At 45.8% G+C, this 20085-nt stretch overlaps 1 protein-coding gene across 2 annotated transcripts; it reads right to left on the bottom strand.

Moving 5' to 3' along the window:
- Nucleotides 1-6628: 6628 nt before the first annotated feature.
- On the bottom strand, nt 6629-8725 carry LOC133896615 (uncharacterized). 2 transcript variants are annotated; one of them, XM_062337213.1, is made up of 5 exons: nt 8374-8725; nt 8178-8281; nt 7923-8055; nt 7204-7437; nt 6629-7099 (listed from the first exon to the last, which is right to left on the bottom strand). In XM_062337213.1, the coding sequence occupies exons 1-5, from the start codon at nt 8576-8578 to the stop codon at nt 6783-6785; spliced, it is 993 nt and encodes a 330-aa protein (XP_062193197.1). In that variant the 5' UTR covers nt 8579-8725; the 3' UTR covers nt 6629-6782. The 2 variants fall into 2 exon arrangements, with proteins under 2 accessions (XP_062193197.1, XP_062193198.1); XM_062337214.1 differs by having other exon boundaries at nt 6629-7096; nt 8374-8721.
- Between the last annotated feature and the right edge of the window lie 11360 nt (nt 8726-20085).

Raw genomic sequence — 20085 nt, 5'->3', positions numbered from 1 at the left:
CGTGTGGCCAGAGGCTTGGCCGCCGTGCGCAAAGGGAGGAGGAGACCGAAGGCCCTGCTGTGGCCGCGCTGCCCATTGAGATCACGGAGAGGAGGCTGCTGAGCTCCATGTATGTGTATCCCCTCCACTTCTCCATGTGGTTCGACCACCGCCATCGTGTTGTTGCGCCACATTGAGCTATGTTCTGTTGCTCCGGCCATCGAGCCATCGAAGCAAGCTCCGGCCGGCCACTGTGTCGTCACCATCGAGATTTTGTGGATGCTTATTTATTACTCCGGCCCACCTCACCATGATGTCATCGAGACTTGGGGGTGCAAAGCCACAGACCGGGAGCGAGAAGACAAAGGAAGGAAGGCAGAGGCATGGGGAAGACGTGCGGCAGGCGGATCCCGCGCATGAGCAGGCACGGGGCGCCATGGGGATGGGGAGTAGGCGGGGGACGGGGCGGGTCAGTGCACGGAGCGAAGGTTTCAAGTCCCCGTCGGGTCTCGGGTTCCCACCGGGGCTAGGGGCGGGGGTGATTTTGAACCCGATTTGAGTTTCGAGGCCGGGTTGAGTTTCGGGTCACATGTGGGCGGTCAAAACCCGATGAGGGCAGACCTATTGCCATCCCTACCCATTTAGCTATTGGGAGAAAGTTTTGTTCCATCCCTATCTCCGTTGGGAATTTTGCGAGACTCAGGTCCCCAATAGAGATGTAAAATTGAATCATAGTTAATTATTCATATATATTAATATTATGTCCGTACTATAAATAAGTAATTTATTGATGCATACGAGGGTAATTAATACAAGATAGATTAAATATCGTAGGTTAAACAAAAAGTATAAGAGTAATTTATTATTTTCACTACGTAATATAATGTTTGTACTTTTATATATTAAAAAAATATGTATATATATGATATTAGGGATATAGATAGGAGCGGGGATAAAAACATCTTTCCGTCCCCGTCCCTATATAAATTTGAAGATCAAATTTTCTTATATTCATCCCTTAATACAGGAATTCGCTACAGTTTACCGAGAAACGGAGCCCGGACAAATGCGGTGTGTCGTTGTGAAATAAACAACCTGATTAATTTTTTTATGAAGAGCAGAAAACGGTGGGCGTAAAACCTTGAAGGTTCTTTGCTGAGACGAAAACACATGCGTTCTCCACTCCAACATTTTCTGACGGTCCAGGCAGTATTCAGCAGCGCAGAGTCGGCAGAAACAGAGAAAAGCTCTCGCTCAGCAGACTGAAACTCTGAATGTATCTGCACACGATGCAAACATACCTACCTACCTACGGTCTCGCAACGTCCAGAGCAGCCATGCATTGCCTGCCCCGTGATCACCATGAGAGCGGAGAGATTGGTAGCTTGCGGCCCCCCTCCTCCGTGAAGACACAGTGCCCGCCCAGCGAAGACAGCAGAGTGCGCGCAAAGCAGCGGTGCAGCAAGCTCTGCCCATCGTCTGCAGTGCCAAAATCGCCAATAATTGTACCGGCAGCACGTGTTTGGGGAGTGAGAAGGGACGGGAAAGGCTGCCGTTGGCTGCGAGTGATTTCTCGGCTCGGACTGCCGCGGCCAGGATCGGTCGACAGCCCGAAAGCCAGACGGGGGAGGAGGGCCACGGCTGTGGCCTGTCGCAGGCCTTCGAGAGAGAGTGTCAGGACGTCTGCAAGAGTAGGCTGGGCCGGCCGTGCTGCTCTCGCCTGTCAGCTTGATCGTTTGAAATCTCGCGGCGAGTGTCCTCTGTGTCGCGTGTCACGTCCCGCGGCGGAGCTGCCCTACCGGGCCTCCAGAGCGCGTGCATGGCCGGATCGCCAGTTTGTGAGCGAGGGCATGTGCAGTTGTGCATGTTGACGCAGCGTTGATCGGTTGATGCATGATGCATTCATCGATCCCTGCTTAAGCTTCAAACGGGCGGACGGACGGACAGATGGTGTGAAGAAACGGCTTGAACACAGGTCATTTGACTCGAAAATTATCGGGTGCTACTGTTATGCTACCAGCGTCCGTGCCAGAGCCCGGGTCGCATAGAAAAGCAACCCACGCAAGCCTAATGCCAATTCATCAGGCCCGTGCGTCCACCGGCACAGACGACGCATCGCCACGTCGCGCGCCCCATCAGACGTCTCAGCCCGGCCGCGGCGGCACGCGCCGGGCCCCGCCGCGCCGGTCCGGAAAAGCGCGAACCAGGGTTGGTGGCTTCTCGGCCGTGCGACCGCGTGCGCCCCCACGTACTCTCTGTAGGCCGGCCGCGTCGGGCCAACGGACGGACGCCTCGGCATCTGCGTTCCCACCCTCCTCCTCGCTGCACGGCACGCCGCTTTACCTCGCCTGCGTCTGCGTGGGGGACGCAATCATGGCCTCCCCACGACGGAGGGAGGCCGGGCCAGACGGACGCCGTGCGCGAGCGCGCGGCTAGCTATGTGCCATCACGTCCGCGCGCGTCCTCGGAGACGGCCACGCGAACGGCGCTCTGTCTGCCTGCCCTCGCCGACACGGCCGATCCAGCCCACCCATGCATCGAATCATGCATGGAGATGGAGGCACAGGGCTTCACCAGTAACCCCACCGATCTTTGTCTATGGAATCTGTCTGTTCGTTCTCTGTTCATCATTTTCGATGGGAGGTTGGGAGATCATCGGTCGTCGCCTGCCCGCTCCAGTCCAATCGAAGCTTTCAAAGGTTTCCTTTCGATCTCGACACGGTACTCGCGATACGACATGTGTTTGTAGGCCATAGCATGATCGTGCATGTGTTTGTGATCACCTGACCTCGCCGATTGATCGATCGGCACTGACTTCTGGGCGTGTACGTGCGCTGCATGCATTGCGCTAATCGTGCTGCGTGCTCAGCACTAGTGTTCCCCTCGATGACGCTGCGAGCATGTCACTTTTGTTTGACGATGGTGTCGATCGGGTACATACATTGCATGCCACGATTTCAAAAAGTTTGGTTTGTCATGATCGCGATGATCTTGGAGAATCCATGGAAACCTGATTGATTGACATATATGTATGCTGGTATTCTTCTCGGAACTAGTAAATATGGACATCTCCCGAGCAATCTAACCAGTTGGCCCTAAGAGCTCGAAGTTCCGGTGAACCTAATCCCGAGCCTTAACCCAAACAACCTCCACGGAAGAAGATGATCTAGCCGATCGGAGCTGGAGTCTTCTAGGAGATCGGAAGGTACAAAATTTCACTGTTCAGCAAAAAAAAAAAGATCCCACGTGACGTTATATAGCAAGGCATGCATATATTTTACTGGTTCCATGTGTTTTCGTAAGAAAAAAGAGCTCTGCCGATTCAATTAGGCGAGGAGAAAGAATTTGAATACAACACAAAGTACACTGCTTCAGACGAAAAGCAGAGTACACATGTGCATGCACCGGGCCCAAGTGTCGAGAGTTCGGGTACACGGCTTTCGCTATGCGCGTATAGTCTATAGTGGCGGCGTCCACGGTACCTACCACCGAGAACAAGTGCGCGGCGCGGCTCCTCGACGAAAACAAACTGAGCCAAAAAGACGTGCCTGCGCGAGCAAGACTTGCATTGATCACCATCGCTGCCCGTCCATGCACGCAGACACAGATGCAGCCACTTCACCGCCGCTCTGCGTTTGTCTCCGATCGATCCGCGAGTTGGTATTTCCTCGTCATCTCAGGTGGGGGCAGCAGGAGCCGGTACGCACGCACGCGACCAACCCTGGTAGAGAGGTAGGCACGCGTCGCCAATGCTGTCACGAGAGGTAAATACGAGCTGCTAGTAGCGTGCACGGGCGGCGTCCACTGCTCCACATGCGCGCGCCAAATCGAGCCCGCGCCGGAGGCTCCGCATGATTGGCCGGCGAACCCAGCCTACAGCACCGAACCGTCTCTCCGTCCGGCTCCGGCGAGGCACGCGGCGCATTGATCACCCGCATGAACCATACAGACCAAACCAACCCGGCGAGGCGGTAAAGTGGCTACTGATTTGTGCGCGGTTGTTGTGTGGTGACGAGCTCGTGCAACTGCGTTACTGCCCGGCTTAATTTCGATGCGAGCTGTCTGACTTTGCGATAGATGGCTCCCCGTGTCACTGCTGCTATCTGCAAGAGCTAGCTGCTCTCAGTCATTCTTGTCGGTTTCTCGTGGGGAGATTACAGGCAACGATTGACAGGAGCCATTTCAAAATGTGGGTGGGCACCGGATCATCTGGGAAAAGCTGTGGTTTGACTTCTATGTGAAATAGGGACTGACGGCCAGACAGATACTCAGATAGTGGCCGCTCGGTGACTGATTCGTAAGATTGTCCTTGCGTTGTCTCAAGCCATCGATCTCTAATATAATACGTGCTTATGATGGCGCTTATTACAGGTGAGAGAGTACGAAACATAGTTCAGCTCCCATCTATGGAAGCTAATCCTCTTCTCTTTTTATACATAGTGATATACCGCCAAAACTCACAAACACCAATGCTTGGATTTTTATACTTCCCATTGCTGATATATAAAAAGGAAAACACTTTTGAACCATGAACTCTGGCTTTGGTTCGCTTGTCAGCCTTAGAACTTTGAAAGCATCCGATTTGCAATCTGTAACTACGAAAATCATTCCAGTTTACTCCCTCTCTACCTTGACCGTAATGGTTTTGTCTGATTTGATGCTGATGTGGCACCAACATAGCCGGTTTCGGGTTGGCTTGGATGCAGCGTATCAGAAACCGCTATGGTTTAGAGTGAGGACTGTTTTAGACGCTTTTGATAGTTTAAGGTTTTTAATTAACAGTTGACAGGTCAGGGTAGAAAATGAACATGGAAAATAGGTTAGGGTTAAAAATAGAATTTTTCCAAGATTAAACTACCCCTAAGCATCTGCTACCTTAGACCATTGGAGATGCCCTCTACCGTGTATGAATAAGCTTCATGCCTTGCTCAAACGTTAGCCTGTTGGACACTATTAATAAGCTGTCAGCAGTGTGCATGCAGCGATTTCAGCTCGACTTTTTCTGGCCTCTAGTTGTCATGTGCATATGTCCTGTCAGAATCTTTCAAAAACAAAATCTACATTAGATCACAATATCAGAAAGGCAAATGTACATTTCAGATGTAATTATGTTGGCGGCCCTAGCTCTTCTTTACCAAAAAAAAAAAAAAAAAAAAAAACAGCGTCACCAGCCCCTTTGTAATAAGCGAAAACAGTGCAAAACAGACATGACTAGTTTGTAGCCCCTTGCAGTAAGTCTTGCGTCTTTTTTTCCTTTGCAAGATAGACCAATTTGTAGGTGCAGCGCTACTGAACTATACAGATTCTGCATGCTACCAAAACTTAGGACCGAATCATGACCCATAAAGTTCAGTCCTAAAAAAACTCATAAAGTTTTCCACATTACTATTCGCATGCAAGATCACGAGTCCCTTAAAGAATTTTGTTCCCTAGATTTGTCACAAAGGTGGAATTGGAATTGCCCATGAAATGAACAGAGCACTAGAGCAGTTGCTGGGCCTTTAATTCAAGTCATGCCTGCCCTAACTTTGGCAAAACCACAGTGCCCCCACACATATTTACAAGGCACCAACCTCCACACCGTTTGATGCCACGAATTCAACAACCACGAACTGCTTTGACTATACAGGCTCACAACACCCACACGGAACCGCCCGAATTTTGTCAACAGGCTTGCGTTCTTTACGAACTCCAGTACCAGACATACCCATTTTCTTCCTGATAAGTCACGTGGTATATTGAGTTCTTCACTCTCAGTCGCTCTGTGTTGACTTTCTGTACGTAGTATCATCATCCCCCAGCTTCTTGTGTATCGCGCAGACAGCCTTTGTTTCAGCCATTTTTCTCCTCTGTTTTGAACAGACTCTGTTTCGAGGTTGCGTTTGCCGTATACGCTACAGTGCCCAGACGCCCAGCCATTCTTTGTTCTGCTTTTGCGTGGCCACAATGATGAAGCCATTGCACTTTGCTTTGGGCGCAGCTAGGGCACCAGATGCTCCATGCTTTCACTCCCTCAAATCAAATAATCTATCTTCCTCTCTCTTTTTTTGTCCTGCTCCTCGCCTTGCTAGCTTTAGTTTGATGATTTTGTTCTGTCCTGCTCTACCCTGTCTTTACCTCATCCGTATATTCTCTTTGCTGAACAAGCTTAAAACAAAAGAACAAGAGTGGCGAGAACCTTATACGCATGGACCTACTCGACTCTCTCTTCTACGGGCTCACGTGGTCAGCTTTGCAACAACTCCCATACATGAGCGTACGTCTGAATGCCTGGGTCTCGGAAACAACAACGCATGTTAAGTCAAGCCAGCCCAAGTGTTCTTAATCTTGTCTTCGTGCTGTGCGCGGCATCGATCGGCCAAGCCATGCATTCAGACGCAGCTCGAGTTCGAAGCAGGCATTCCTTCTCTCAAAAGCAGGCATGCAGGCAGTAGGCAGGCCCCACGTTGGTTGTACAGACAAAAGGAAAGCTTGCTGCCTCCAGCTTTTTGGAATGCAAGCAGCCGTAGCACCACCTGTTTGTCTACGAGCACAAGAACAGGACGCACCAGCAGGGAAGCTTTGCCCCGGTCCCCTGCAAATTCCAGCGAAACGATCCAACGAAAGAAAGTTGTCTCAGTTAGATCGTGTCCCAGAGCAAAAGATATCGTTGGAGAGGAGGAGAGATTAGAGACTTGTTTATTGATATTTTACAGTCAAGCATGTAATTACATGGCGTCAGAACTTGAAGATCTAGTCACTTAGCCAGGCTAATCTAGTAACCTGCAAGCTAGTTAGATGCTTGGACGAGCACACAGTCATGATCAGCCTCTTGTTCTTATGATGGTTATGGTGCCGCGTCCGGGGGTGTGCAGGCGCGTGAAGCTGGACACGGTCTTGCCCGATATGCCCGGCTGGTCCGCGGACACGCGCGGCGCGCACGCGAACTCGCCGACGGGGTGCCGCACGGGCCGCGCGGGACGCATGAGGATGCGCGCGTTGATGTCCGCCAACGTCGCGCCGCCGTCCAGCCCGTCGGGCTTCAGCAGGGCGAACGGGCACACCACCCCCGCCGGCGACGGCGACTCGGCCTTCCTCCGCTTGCTCACGCTCTGGCTGCACTCCGCCTGATCAGACTCTGCTGCGCAAAGACAGACCCAACGACGGCGTCGATTATTAGCACGAGCAGCATGATTAGCGCGAACGAACTGTGCGCGTGCGCGCCGTGACAAGACGAGACCGCACCTTCGCGTGTCGAGCGTTTCAGCGAGGCGGAGCTCCTCGGCACAGGCGGGGCCCGCGCGGCACTCGGCGTGGCAGCGGCGCCCTGCACCCAGGCCCCGCCCGCGTCCCCCAGGTGTGGGTCCCCGTGACAGTTCGACGAAGACGAGCTGAGGGGCTCTGCCGGGGCCTGGAGCAGAGCTTTCTCTGCCAGCGTGGGCGCCGCCGAGAAAATCGAGCTCAAGGGGTCATCATCGTCTGCAGGAGAGATTGGTTAGCCACTTAACCAACCAATCAACTGGTTTTAAAAAATGAGGAGTACCGAAGAAGATTAGTAGAATCTTGGGCGGTACTAGTACAATCTAAACACGTAAAACCCAGATCTGTCTTTGCTTAAAAAGACGCGCCCTGTGCGCCTACCAAGTCAGACGCAGGCATCATGCTCATTTCCATTTCATAATTCATACCAGTATACTACTACGACTATAATAATATCGATCCATGCATCGATCATGCAGAAATCATGGGGCCGTGACAATTACGTGGTGCTAATCTGCCATGGGCCCCACGATGGCATGCATTGACAAGCGCCGTTGTTTGACACTTAACTCTACGACTTGGCTTGTCCTTGCCTCGTCGTGAAGCGAGGCGCGGGACCAAGAGGAGAAAAACTATGCCGGTTGCAGACGAAATCAGTCAATTCGGACGGGGAGCGGAGGGATTCAAACAAATGCTCAGCTCACAGGGGAAGAAATAGTTGGTGGTGGTGACAGTGCTACTGCTCTTCTCGTGCGGGACGCAGCAGCTGGAATTGAAGGCGGCCTGCACCTGCTGCTCGCCCACGTCGCCGTCGTTGCAGCTTGCGTCCCAGAAGTTCTGCAGGAGACAAAGGAAGCAAAGAGATATAATAATAATCGCCGTACTTCAATTCAGAAGACGTGAAGAACAGAATGGGTTGCTGGCAGCTTGCTCTGTAATATTTTGACTCTTGCACGCACCAGGAGCAGCTCGTCCAGCTCCTCGGGCATCGCCACCGCGTCGTGCGCCTGCGACGGGACGGCCGGCGCCGACGACACCGGCAACGGCGACTCCATGTCTGCAACTGCACCCCAAGAACCGACGGGATCATCAACTCCGAACAACACGCTGGGAAAGAAGTGAGACACCCAAACGGCCAAACCCACGCAGGCGTACACAGAGGGAAGAGCTCGTGGACGTCGGCGGCAAGGACCCCGAAGCAGCCGAACGGCGGCTGCTCCCACCCGAGCACGAAGCAGTCGCCACCGCTACCGCTGCTGCTGCTGCTGCTGCTGTAGTTGCTGCTGGTAGTCGCCATCATGTGGAAAGGCCACGCCTGCCTCCCCTGCAGCTGCACCTCCCTTTCCTGGGCTGTCTCCATGGCTCAACGGTGGCGGCAGCAGCAGCAGTAGTGAGAGACCGAAACTGAGAGTGTGAGAGGAGTGAGAGGCTAGAGAGGACCAACGCGTGCTTAACTAGGAGGCCTTTTTCCAAGAGGCGTGAAAAGGAAAAGCGCCCAGCATGTCAAGTCCACCACTCGATCGCGGTTACTGTGCAGCAGTGTCACTCGTTTATGTGTGCGTGGTGTACGCTTCTTACTTGTACGTACTTTCGTTTACTTCCTCGGCTGGGGGCGACTTGTTGGGTGGGCGCAGTCAGTTAAGATAAGAGTGCGGAAAAAAAAGTTACATCAGAATACCAGATGCGAGTACAAAGTCCAAATGAAGCAACGAAAGCAAAAGATGGGAGTGGTTGCGGGAGGGCTCTTTCTCGTGATTCGTTATGTTCTTCATTCTCGTGCCACCGCTTTGGTTCTTCATCCTTCATCTCCTTTCTTTATGTTTCTTCTCTCTCTCTATATATAATTTGCTTTTGTTTTTCGTGTTGATTCCATCGGTTTGTTCCTGGGAATCACCAGCAACTAGTTCGTAAATTGTCGGCAGAGCGTTCGTCTGCAATTATGGGTTTGTTTAGTGAGCTTTTGCATCTTTTCCTATCACACATCACATGACCTCTAGTAATTTCTTTATAGGCTTTTTTTGGCTCAAAGTCTCCTGTTAGCACGTCGTTTTAAGAATGACAATATGCCAAATGGAAGTCTGTTACTCCCCAATTTTTATATTTCGGTGTCAGTTACAAGTAGGTCAAAGCTACGCGGGTACTAGCCATCACTCTAGTGAGGTCACTGGTCAGAGGGTATCAGGGTAAGGCTGAGCTGGAGTATATCAGCATATTCGTCAGAGGGTAAGACCTGAAAACACGACGAGGCAGAAGCCCAAAATACCTGCACCGAAAAAGATAGTAACGGTTTATCTCCGTACCTACTTTGAATCCTGCTTGAGTTTCGGTTTGAACTCTCTCCGTAGAATAAGACAGGTGACTAGAGAAAGTGAATAGGTATTTTGTAAATTTATTGTGAAATTAATAATATACTCCTATTTACTTAACGTTTCTTAGAAACGTAAATATGAAAACATAAACTTTAAATAGATAAAACGAGAAAAAAAGTTCCAAGACAATACGACTCTATAGATAAAATATGAACCATATGCTCTATTCAAAATCATTTCATATATCTTTGTGTACAAAAACTTGAAACTTAAATGAATAATAAAGCAAAAAAAAACAGTCACCGAAAGAAGCAACTCTTCAAATTAATAGTCTAGAGACAAGGAGATTCAAGAGATTCTCAAATATATTAGTATATGAACGTTTATATCTCTAACAATAAAAAAAACAACTACCTAATGTTGAAAATTAGCAGTTCAAAGGAAAAAACGAAAATCAATAAGAAAATCACAAAGGAAAAAAGAAAAACTTCCAAACTTACAAGGTAACTAATAGAAAGAGGCTAGAAGGAGGGAAATCAAGCATATGCAAAAACATAAATTTCATTACTTCAGCTTTATTTTAGACGGATTACAAGGATTTTTCTCTTAAAAACTCTCAACTATTACATAGGCTAAGCACCCATCTTCATCTCCTCTAAAACCCTAACACTAGGCTCTCAAATGGGTAGCACAAGGGGCTCAAGCGGAAGGTTCCAACTCTCCTATAGTCCTACCCCTCTATTTATAGGTCTAGAAAACTTAACCTCTAAGTTTCATAGCTTGTTACTAAAATATCACTTTCTTATAGTACATTTCTACCTACCACCGAGGATATTTTGATTCATTTCTTACTCCGTCCATCGAACGGCCGCGACACCTTCACTGCTTGGCGGTTAGACGTCATCGGTGAAGCTTGGAAGTGCGCATGGAGACAGATGGCGAAGTGGATGTCCTGTCTTGTCGTCGTCAGGTACAGGAGGGAGCCAATCATGCTCTTGAACTCCCGCTGGTCCACTGCTTTGTCATCTTCATCTTGATCAAGTACAGTCGAGGTAGCCATCGGTATCGTCAATGGCTTTACGTCGCTCATGTCGAACTTGTTCAGCAGCTCCTTGATATATTTCGACTAGTGGACGAATGTATTATACTTGTATTGCTTGATTTGAAGTCTAAGAAAGAAGTTGAGCTCACCTATCGTCAACATCTCGAACTTCCTACTCATAGTTTCTGCAAACTTGGCCGCAAGTGCATGAGAAGAGCCACCAAAAATGATATCATTCACGTAAATCTGAACAAGTAGGAAATCTTTGCCATGCCTGAGAGTGAATAAGGTTTTATCAACTGACCCCATAACATACTCATACTCTAACAAGAAAGATCTAAGCCTATCATACTAAGCTCTAGGTGCTTGCTTAAGCATATACAAAACTTTCTGAAGCTTGTATACTCTATAGGGGAATTTGGTGTGTTCAAATTCTGCGGGTTGCTTGACATAGACCTCTTCCTATATGAAACCATTTAGAAACATACTTTTAACATCCATTTGATACAGCTTGAAACCCTGAGATGCCGCAAAAGTAAGAAGGATCCTAATGCCTTCTAGCCTAGCTACCGGTGCAAAGGTCTCTCTAAAGTCTAATACTCTATTTGAGTGAAACCCTGAGCCACTAGTCTAGCCTTGTTTCTCACTACAGATCCATCCTCCTCCTGTTTGTTTTTAAAAACTCATTTTGTGCCTATAGTGTGAACATTATGGGTGGCTCTACAAGGACCCAAACATGATTTCTCTTAAAATTTTCAAGCTCTTCATGCATAGCATTGATCTAATTTAAATCAGATAAAGCATGTTCAACATCATAGGACTCAAAGAAAGCAACGAATATAGAATCAGTAAAATGAGCATGGTGAGTGGACTTGAACCTAGTTACCCTCTCATCAAGATCATCGATCATCATGTGTGGAGGATGTCACCGCTGAATATGTTGAGGAGCCTCACGCTTTGAGAGAACCTCCCCCTCACCAAGACCTAGTGCAGGTTCGAGAGCAGCTGAAGTGCAAGTAGAGGCTGCAGGACCCTCTGCCAGAGTAAAAGAAGCAAAAGCCAGCTTTGGAGCAGGTGTGGTCGAGGAAAGTAATATATCGTCCTCTTCGTCACCAAGAGCTGGAAGGTCGCTATCTAAGAACATGCTCTAGCTTATCTCCTGATCACTTGCACACTCAAAGATAGAACTAATACAGGGGATTTATTCATCAAAAGTCACATCACAGATTTTATAATGGTGTTAGTGTCAAGATTGTAAATCCTATAAGCATGACTATGAAGAGAATACCCTAAGAAAATACCATCGGAAGAACGCGACTTGAACTTGTCAAGATTGCCATGCTTTAGGATGAAGCACCGATAACCGAAAACTCTAAAATGTGAAACCTTGGGCTTCCTCCCAAAACGCAACTCATAAGAAGTCAAATTCAAGATCGAGCGCAAGAAAAACCGATTTGAGATGTAGCACGTTGTGCTAATGGCCCTCGGCCCAAAACTTTCTAGGAGTCTTATGTTCATTGAGCATCATCCTAGGCATCTCTACCAAAGTCATGTTCTTTCTTTCAACCATGCAGTTCTGCTGAGTAGCGCGTGGGATAGAAAATTGATGCTCAATACTATGTTCATGGTAGAAAGTATCAAAGAGATAGTTCTTGAACACGGTGTCATTATCAATGCGAATTGCTTTCAATGCACCTGGGAGTTCTTTGAACAATCTCAAAGCTAAGCTCCGAAAATGTGAAAACACTTCATCCTTACTTACAAGAAAGAAGACACAAGAGTAGCAAGAGTAATCATCAATAATAACAAGTGTATACCACTTTCCACTCACCAAATGAACCCGAGAAGGACCAATAGTGTCCATATAGAGAAGTTCTTCTAGTCGTTTAGTCATCACTAGATTGACTGGTAGGTGAAGAGCAGCAACCATCTTGCCATGTTGACAAGGAGCACAAACAAGATTCTTCTCAAACTTAAGCTCGGGCAATCCTCAGATCAAGCCTAGTGTACTCAAACAAGTAAGCAAATCAAAACTCTTGTGCCCTAGTCTCCTATACCACATTCAAAGCTCAGAAGAAGGTTAAGCATGTAAACACCGAGAAGAACCAGAAAACTTAGAAAAATCGGCTCCAAAAACTCTCTCAACTCGAGAAATCTTGCAAATCAAAGTACCAAAAGAATCAACAACTCAAAAAGTATTATGCTTGAATCGCACTTCCAAGTCCTCATCTAGCAACTGAGATACAGAAAGCAGGTTGTATCCCAGATGCTCAACCAAAGCCACATCTTTGAGAGTGAAACTCTCATTTACCTTTACAGTCCCTTTGGTCTTCACTCTACCTTTTCCATCATCCCTGAATGTGATGTACTCGTGATGCTTCGTTAGTGTGAGGCTGGAGAACCATGATGAATCTTTGGTCATATGTCGCAAACAACTGGAGTCGATGAGCCACTTGTTCTCCAGGCCTCCGCCTGCCACCTATATATGAGAAGAATAGTAGGTGGATGGCTCAATAATAGGGTTAGTCAAAAACCTCTTGGGAATCCAGTATTGTGTCATCTACGCTGAAGCAGAAACAATAGGTGCATACAACTCAACACCAACACACTGAGGGCGAGTACCACGATGAGGAAAACGTGGTCCGCCAAAGCACTGGGACTCAAAATCTATTATACATGAACCAAAACCATATTAGTCATAGTAAAATCCATGCCGAACAACGCCTCTACGAAAAGACTAAAAAACGCTAAAGACTCATGGGTAGGAGCAGGGAAAAGGCTCATATACATTAATATAAGGGAGGTACATGTCCTGGGTACTCCACTCCCACTCACGCCGCTCATCTCTCCTACGGTGAAAGCAAAACCCAACCAAGTGATCTTTCCTCTGACAGTAGGTGCAATGGTAAAGTCTCTCAGAAGCTCGACTATTGGTCACTCTGGGCTCTCTCACAGATGCCCTCATCTTAGGCTGTGGAGCTATCTTGGGTGTGGGTTTCTTCTTTATAGGATGAGTTGTAGACTTGTTCTTTTCTAGCATGGGTTATGAGCCATTGATCTTGGTTTTCTTCGACTCTAGGGTAGTGGGTGAGGTGAACACAATATTGTTAGAACTGGTGTAAGCAACTCTCTCAAAGTCCAAACCTAAAGCTAACCCAGCTTTATCAGCACACATCTTGGTCTTGGCCAATATCAAATTCATTTTGCCCTTACCTTCTAAGCACTTCTCCACAAGAGAAAGGAGATACTTATTCTCAGCCATGAGCTTTTCAACTTGCCCTTTAACTCAGCTGAGCTTGTCCTTAATGATCATGTAGGTGGGACACTTTGGCTACATATCTGTAGAACTCTCAGTACTCCCCAATCTAGACTATAGCTCATTTATACGCTTGTCCTTCACATCATATCCTTTGAGAGCAAAGGGCAATTTTTGCAAGCGTCTAAGAGGGTAGGTCTAGACTCCTCCTCAAAGAGATTCTTCTCGACAGTCTCAAGTCGACTGGTGACTTGAGCATGCATAGTTTGAAGCTCGACAAGCTCACTTATGACAACCAAGCAACTCTCACAATTCTCATCTTCAACCTTGGACCTAGACCTAAACAACTCAAGCTCAGAAGAAATAGACTCATACTTAGGCTTAAGCTCCAACTCACGCACAACTTTCTTAAGTAACATATCCTAGCTAATGAGAGCATCATTCAAGGTATCGACTTGGATGGAAAGCTGGTTGTGAGAAGGTAATACCTCGGAAGGATCAAGCTCGGGGTTATTGTCGTTGTTGTCGTCTGCAATAAAGCAGAGGCTGGTGAAGTCCTTGGCTTTTTTCTTGTTCTTCACTTGTGGTTCCTCCTCCTCTGAGCTTGAAGAGGCATCGATATTGCTGAGAGCCACCACGAACGCCCTAGAAGCTATCTTGACCACCTTCTTGACCATCTTTTTATAGTTCTTCTTGAAGAAAAACTTCTTGTTCTTCTTCTTGTGCTTATCAAAGTCGTGGTCGTGGTCCTCCCTCTTCTTGAGCTTGAGCCAATCCGCCTTCAAGTGAGTGGTATCACCACACTCAAAACAAACATAGGAGCCCCCTCTCCTCTGGTCTCTTCTGTTGTTGTAGAAGTGATGAACTTCTTCACAATGATAGCAAGGTCATTATCATCCAGTGCATTCACCTACTCATTTGTGATAGAAACTAAGGAAGACAAAGTAAAACCACTCGGTGAAGTGTTAGCATAAGAATAGCTAGCTCCAGTCTGATTGGCACCATTAGGTCTAGAAACCAATGTCATGGTCTGAGACAGGGGGTTTCCGAGGTCTATCCGAGTCACCTTAGCTATCTCGGTAGATTTGAGTTTGCAAAAGAGTTTATCACAAATTATCGTGTTGTAACTTGGTGACTCTTCGATGCTTGAGATCTTCACTTCCCATATGCTACAATCAAAAGCATAGAAAAGCTTGATCGCCCTCTCATGATCAGAGTAGGGCAAACCACCAATGGATCTAAGGTTGCTTATAATTCCATCAATATGAGCAAACACAACATCTAGAGATTCACCAGACTCTTGCACAAATATTTGATATTTTTGGTTATATGTGCTTTGGTGTCTAATCTTAATCTGATTAGTCCTTTATGAAAGATACTCAGAGTAGTCCAGATCTCCCAGGTAGTACAGAGGTGTTAGAGCCTGTCAAACTCATTCTGACTCAAGCTTGTGAACAAAATATTTCTGATCTTGTTATTGGCCTCATACTGTTCGATTTGAACCTGAGTCGTGTGAGCAGCAGGGGCTACATAGTTGGAATCAACTATTTCTCATATTGCACTTCTTGGATTAGAAGATAAGCCTCCATACGCACCTTCCAGCACGAAAAATCCCGACCATCAAATAAATAAATCTTTCCACTTCTCTCCATGTCATCTACAGACCACAAAGCTAGTTAGGGTCAATAAGTGATCAAACCGGCTCTGATACCAATTGTAGGACTGACTATTGAGGGATGAATAGACGCCTTACAAATTTTTGGGAAATAGATGACGTACTCCTTGTTCACCAAACGCTCCTAAAAAACACACAAACGGAAGCATAAACTTTAGAGAGACAAAGCGAGAAAGAAAGTTCCAAGGCAACATGACTCCACGGATAAAATATGAACCATATACTCTATTCAAAACTATTTCCTGTGTCTTTGTGTGTAAAAGCTTGAAACCTGAATGAATAACAAAGCAAAAAGGCAGTCACTGAAAGAAGCAACTCTCCAAGTTGACGGTATAGAGGCAAGGGGATTCAAGAGCCTCTCAAATACATGAGTATATGAACGTTTATGCCTCTAGCAATAAGAAGAACACCTTCCTAAGGTTCAAAAATCATAGCTCAAAGGTAAAAACAAAAATCAACAAGAAAATCAAAATCGAAAAAGGAAAACTTGCAAACTTGCAATGAAACCAATAGAGAGATATTAGAAGGAGGGGGATTCAAGAATATGCGAAAACATAAATTTCATTACTCAAATAGGTCAGTCCTATTTTATGCGGATTACAAGGATTTTTCTCTCACAAAACTCTCACATATTATATAGGATCTTTCTCTACTCTAAAACTCTAGCACTAGGCTCTAAAATGGGTGGCATAAGAGGCTTAAGTGGCTGATTTCAACTCTCTCACCGTCCTGCTCCTCTATTTATAGGTCTAGAAAATTTAACCCTTAAGTTCCATAACTTGATACCAAAATACCCCTCTCTTGGAGTACACTCCTACCTACCACTGAGGGTATTTTGATTCATTTCTTGCTCTGTCCATCGAACGGCCATGGTGTCTTCATGACTTAGCTTCGCCTTAATGTAAGCTTCACGATGGTGCCATATACTCTCCAATCAACTTATGGTTTTAAGGCCTAGCCGTGAAACCCTCTGTACGCTTCTCAAAGCATGACTCACCACTTGTTTACACCATAAGCAAACGCTCCTGACCGTCAGCAAGTCTCTCCCGCTCTCAATCCCTCGGGCCACCTTGTCACTTGCAACGGTATCCCTTTCGCTTGACTTTGTCAACACGCCATCTTCATCATTCGTTTCATGCTTTGCTTGACCTCCACGTGTACAGCTAGAATCACCCTTGCCTCTGTCTGGCCTCCTTAATCGTCTAGCACCAAGCACCCATTTAGCCCTGATCACCCGTCGTCGACCGCCAAATTATATCCGTCACCTGCATACCATGAGACAAGCAAACATATTTCTCCAACTCCAACTCCAATTAGTCCATAATAAAAATACTCAAACTAAGATCAAGCAATCCAAAACTCGATAAACCAAATCAACAACATTAGCAATCACTATCACATATAAAACCAGACATATTTTAATTTGATTTCTCACTCTATAATTAACAAATGGATTATTGCAGTTTGGAAAGAGCAGAGACACTGCATTTTTTGAGCACAGCTCTTACGTTGATCAAGACGTATATTCAGCAGAATAAATTACTGAAGACAGTCGTTTCTGAGTAGCATTTCAGTGAATGTAACCTAAAAAATTTGAGGTCAAGCATTCACACGAAAAAACTACTGCACAGATTTGATTTAGGCGTTTCTCTGCCTTCTCCTTACCCCACAGAAGCTCCTCTTTTTCTAAAGGACCCAAGGCTACTATCACAAGCTAGGGGCTTGGTGGCCAATTCAGACAGGTTAATTGTCCCCTTGCTCACCGCTGCTTCTTAGGCGATGAGCTAAATTATTGAAGCCCGTGATCAAGGGTTGGCCAGTCCAAATTTGTGCGCCCAGAACCCAGCCAAAAAGCTAGCGAGTTACCTACCAACCGGCCCCAGTGTCATCGGGTCAACGGCGAGGAAGCTGAGATTCCCCGTCATGATTCCCGTAGGTGAATTGCGCAACCACGCTCTAATACCCGATTACTCTCGCTCATCATAAATACTTATCGTTTTAACTAAGACCTAATCAAATTTTTAAAACTTTGAAAGTCAATAATTTTTAAAATATTTAATTTGAAAACATAAAAAACACATGTATAGATTTATCTTAAAGACTACTTTCATAATATTATATTTCTATTAAATATTATAACTATATTCTAATAGAAAATTATAGTCAAAGTTGCACGTTAAAAACCATGAAAAATCAAAAGTGACAAGTATTTATGACTAGAGGGAGTATTAAAAAAATGTTGACCGAGAGACTCACGAGAGTAAAAAAATAACTTTTAGATCCATTACTCAGATGGATGTTTGGAGACCACGGATGCATAGATTTGGTCAAGACATTCTGTTTTCCTATCTAAACGTCCCGTTCGAACACCCGGTTCATCTGTGACGAGTCCAATAAATCAAGAATGTTGGATTTAAAATGAATCGTATGTAACGGGATGGGATCAGTCACCATCACCACACCAATCTCATCCACTATCGCCCGATGTCACAGGAAGAAGAAGAAGAGGAAGAAGAAAGGGAGGAAAAGAAAAGGGTTTTCACGAGATTCGCCAGAATTCGACATCGATTTGTGATCTTTGTTACGATAGTGGATTAAGTTGGATGAAAGGATTAGCCGCGCGAGGTTTGGGTTTGGTTGATCTGATTGGCGTGTAGCGGCTTAATTTAAAAAGTGAGATTAATTGGTGTCAAATTCATCCATAAGATTAAAACAAACATTGTAGGTCTTGTCGATGTCCTTCCAATGGTGTTGGACTCGTTCATTTTGGATAAGTGATTTAGAAGAAATTTATAAAGTGGTGTTGTTGTCTGACTAGTATTAGGCTGCGCGATGTTTTTGTTCTTCCGTCTCTGACCTAGTTAGAGGAAGATCCCGCCCAACATCGTGCGAGCAAAGTGGTCGATATCTTTTCTGTAAACTTCGATAATGCCTTGTACGCAGGATTTTCAGGTGTAGGAGCGTGTGCCTTCTTTTGCTTATGTTGTTGCTGTGTTTTGGTGATAATTATGCGCTTGTTCAGGTGGTACCACTTTAGGACACGGCTAGTGCCTGCCTTCATTGCCGGTGAATGCAAGTGGATGTAGTGGTTGTGCTACGCTTTAACTTGTTATTTGATCACCTCTATCTTTTTAATTGCAGTATTTTCTAATAATCTATTAAATTGAATGTGAGTATGTTACCTACTTTCTATCTTCTGAAGATTTGATGTTTCTCTTGGATTATGAGGTAAAGGAAGTGGGATATGTCGTTTCTGCAGCTGTTCATATTCTTCGTATGCGATGCATCAAAGTATATACTTATTCGTTGATATTTTACATTTATCACTTTTATATTTTTACAAAGGAGACTCTGAACCTTTATGTTTTTACATATAGGTCCCTAATATTTTACAAATAAGCTCCTAGACCTTTCTATTTTTACCGAATAGTCCCTGTTCTTTTATAGAAAGACCCATATAGCTTAAAATCCTTATAACTTTTCTGTTATAGCTCCATTTTAGATGATTCTTGCACTCACGCGATCGTAGTGGCGTGTATTTTCTGCTAGTAAGCTTGTCTTAGCCTTTTGATATGGTTTAGTATACTATTTTTAGTTGTTTGTGCTTGCTTGTTTTCGGTGTTCGTGAATGCAATAGGAGACGAGCAGTGTGTGAGTTTGCAAGAGCAGATCTTTGATGTTTGTGAGCAACTAGCTGTTGAAGGCAAGTGTCCTTGACCACTTTGGTCCCATTGTAGGAAAGTGTGTCCTTTATTTGTTCAATTGCATGCTTGACAATATGAATCCTATGTTTAAGGTTTGCTAGTACTTTTCAAATTATCCTTGTGACCTGTGTTGGAGTCGTGGTGTCAAGTGTAGACTTACTTAGCTCTGTTGTCATGGATATGGGTGTGTTACTTAATAACCTGATTAAATTTTCTATGAAACATGAACTGGATTAGGTAATCTTTTGTTGCAACATGAATCATAGGGATCTAGACAGGTTAGTATGGCTGTTGTGTGCATATTGGGTAATGTGTGAATATCTACTTTAGATCCTAAGGACCGATTTGTGAAGCATGTAACCTGGCTCAACAATACAAACACAAGGCTAATATGAGTACGACATGGTTGAATAATTAGTGGTCTGCCTAACTCTGTATACACCAGTTGGCTATTGAGTCGCACAAGAGGAGGCCTCTGCAGTGGATGGAATCCCTGTTAGCGCTGAAACCTTAGTGGGTGTATACAGATTAGGAGGCACTTTGTAGTGAGACCCAGCTCTACATCCCGGAAGTGTGAAGCAACACGGGAATCACGACTCATGGGTAAAGTTGTACGATCTTTTGAGAGAAATAAAACTGGTTAATCAGCCGTGCTCATGGTCAAGAGCAGCTTGGACTTCTTCATGATTAGTGAGAATCTTGGATGGTTGGTTTTGGGTAGTCGGGTGGTGGTGACCTGATGAGTTGATAGCTGAGTATGGAATACTTGATGAGTTTGATAGTCGGATAAAATCCTATGAGTTGTACCTTTAAAGTCTTGTTGTCACTCATAGTAAATATGACTGCTATATCTTCTTGAGTCTTAAGTTAGAATGACTTAG

This window comes from Phragmites australis, chromosome 17, assembly GCF_958298935.1.
Source record: "Phragmites australis chromosome 17, lpPhrAust1.1, whole genome shotgun sequence".
Classification (NCBI taxonomy): domain Eukaryota; kingdom Viridiplantae; phylum Streptophyta; class Magnoliopsida; order Poales; family Poaceae; genus Phragmites; species Phragmites australis.
This window is presented reverse-complemented; position numbering and strand designations above follow the sequence as displayed.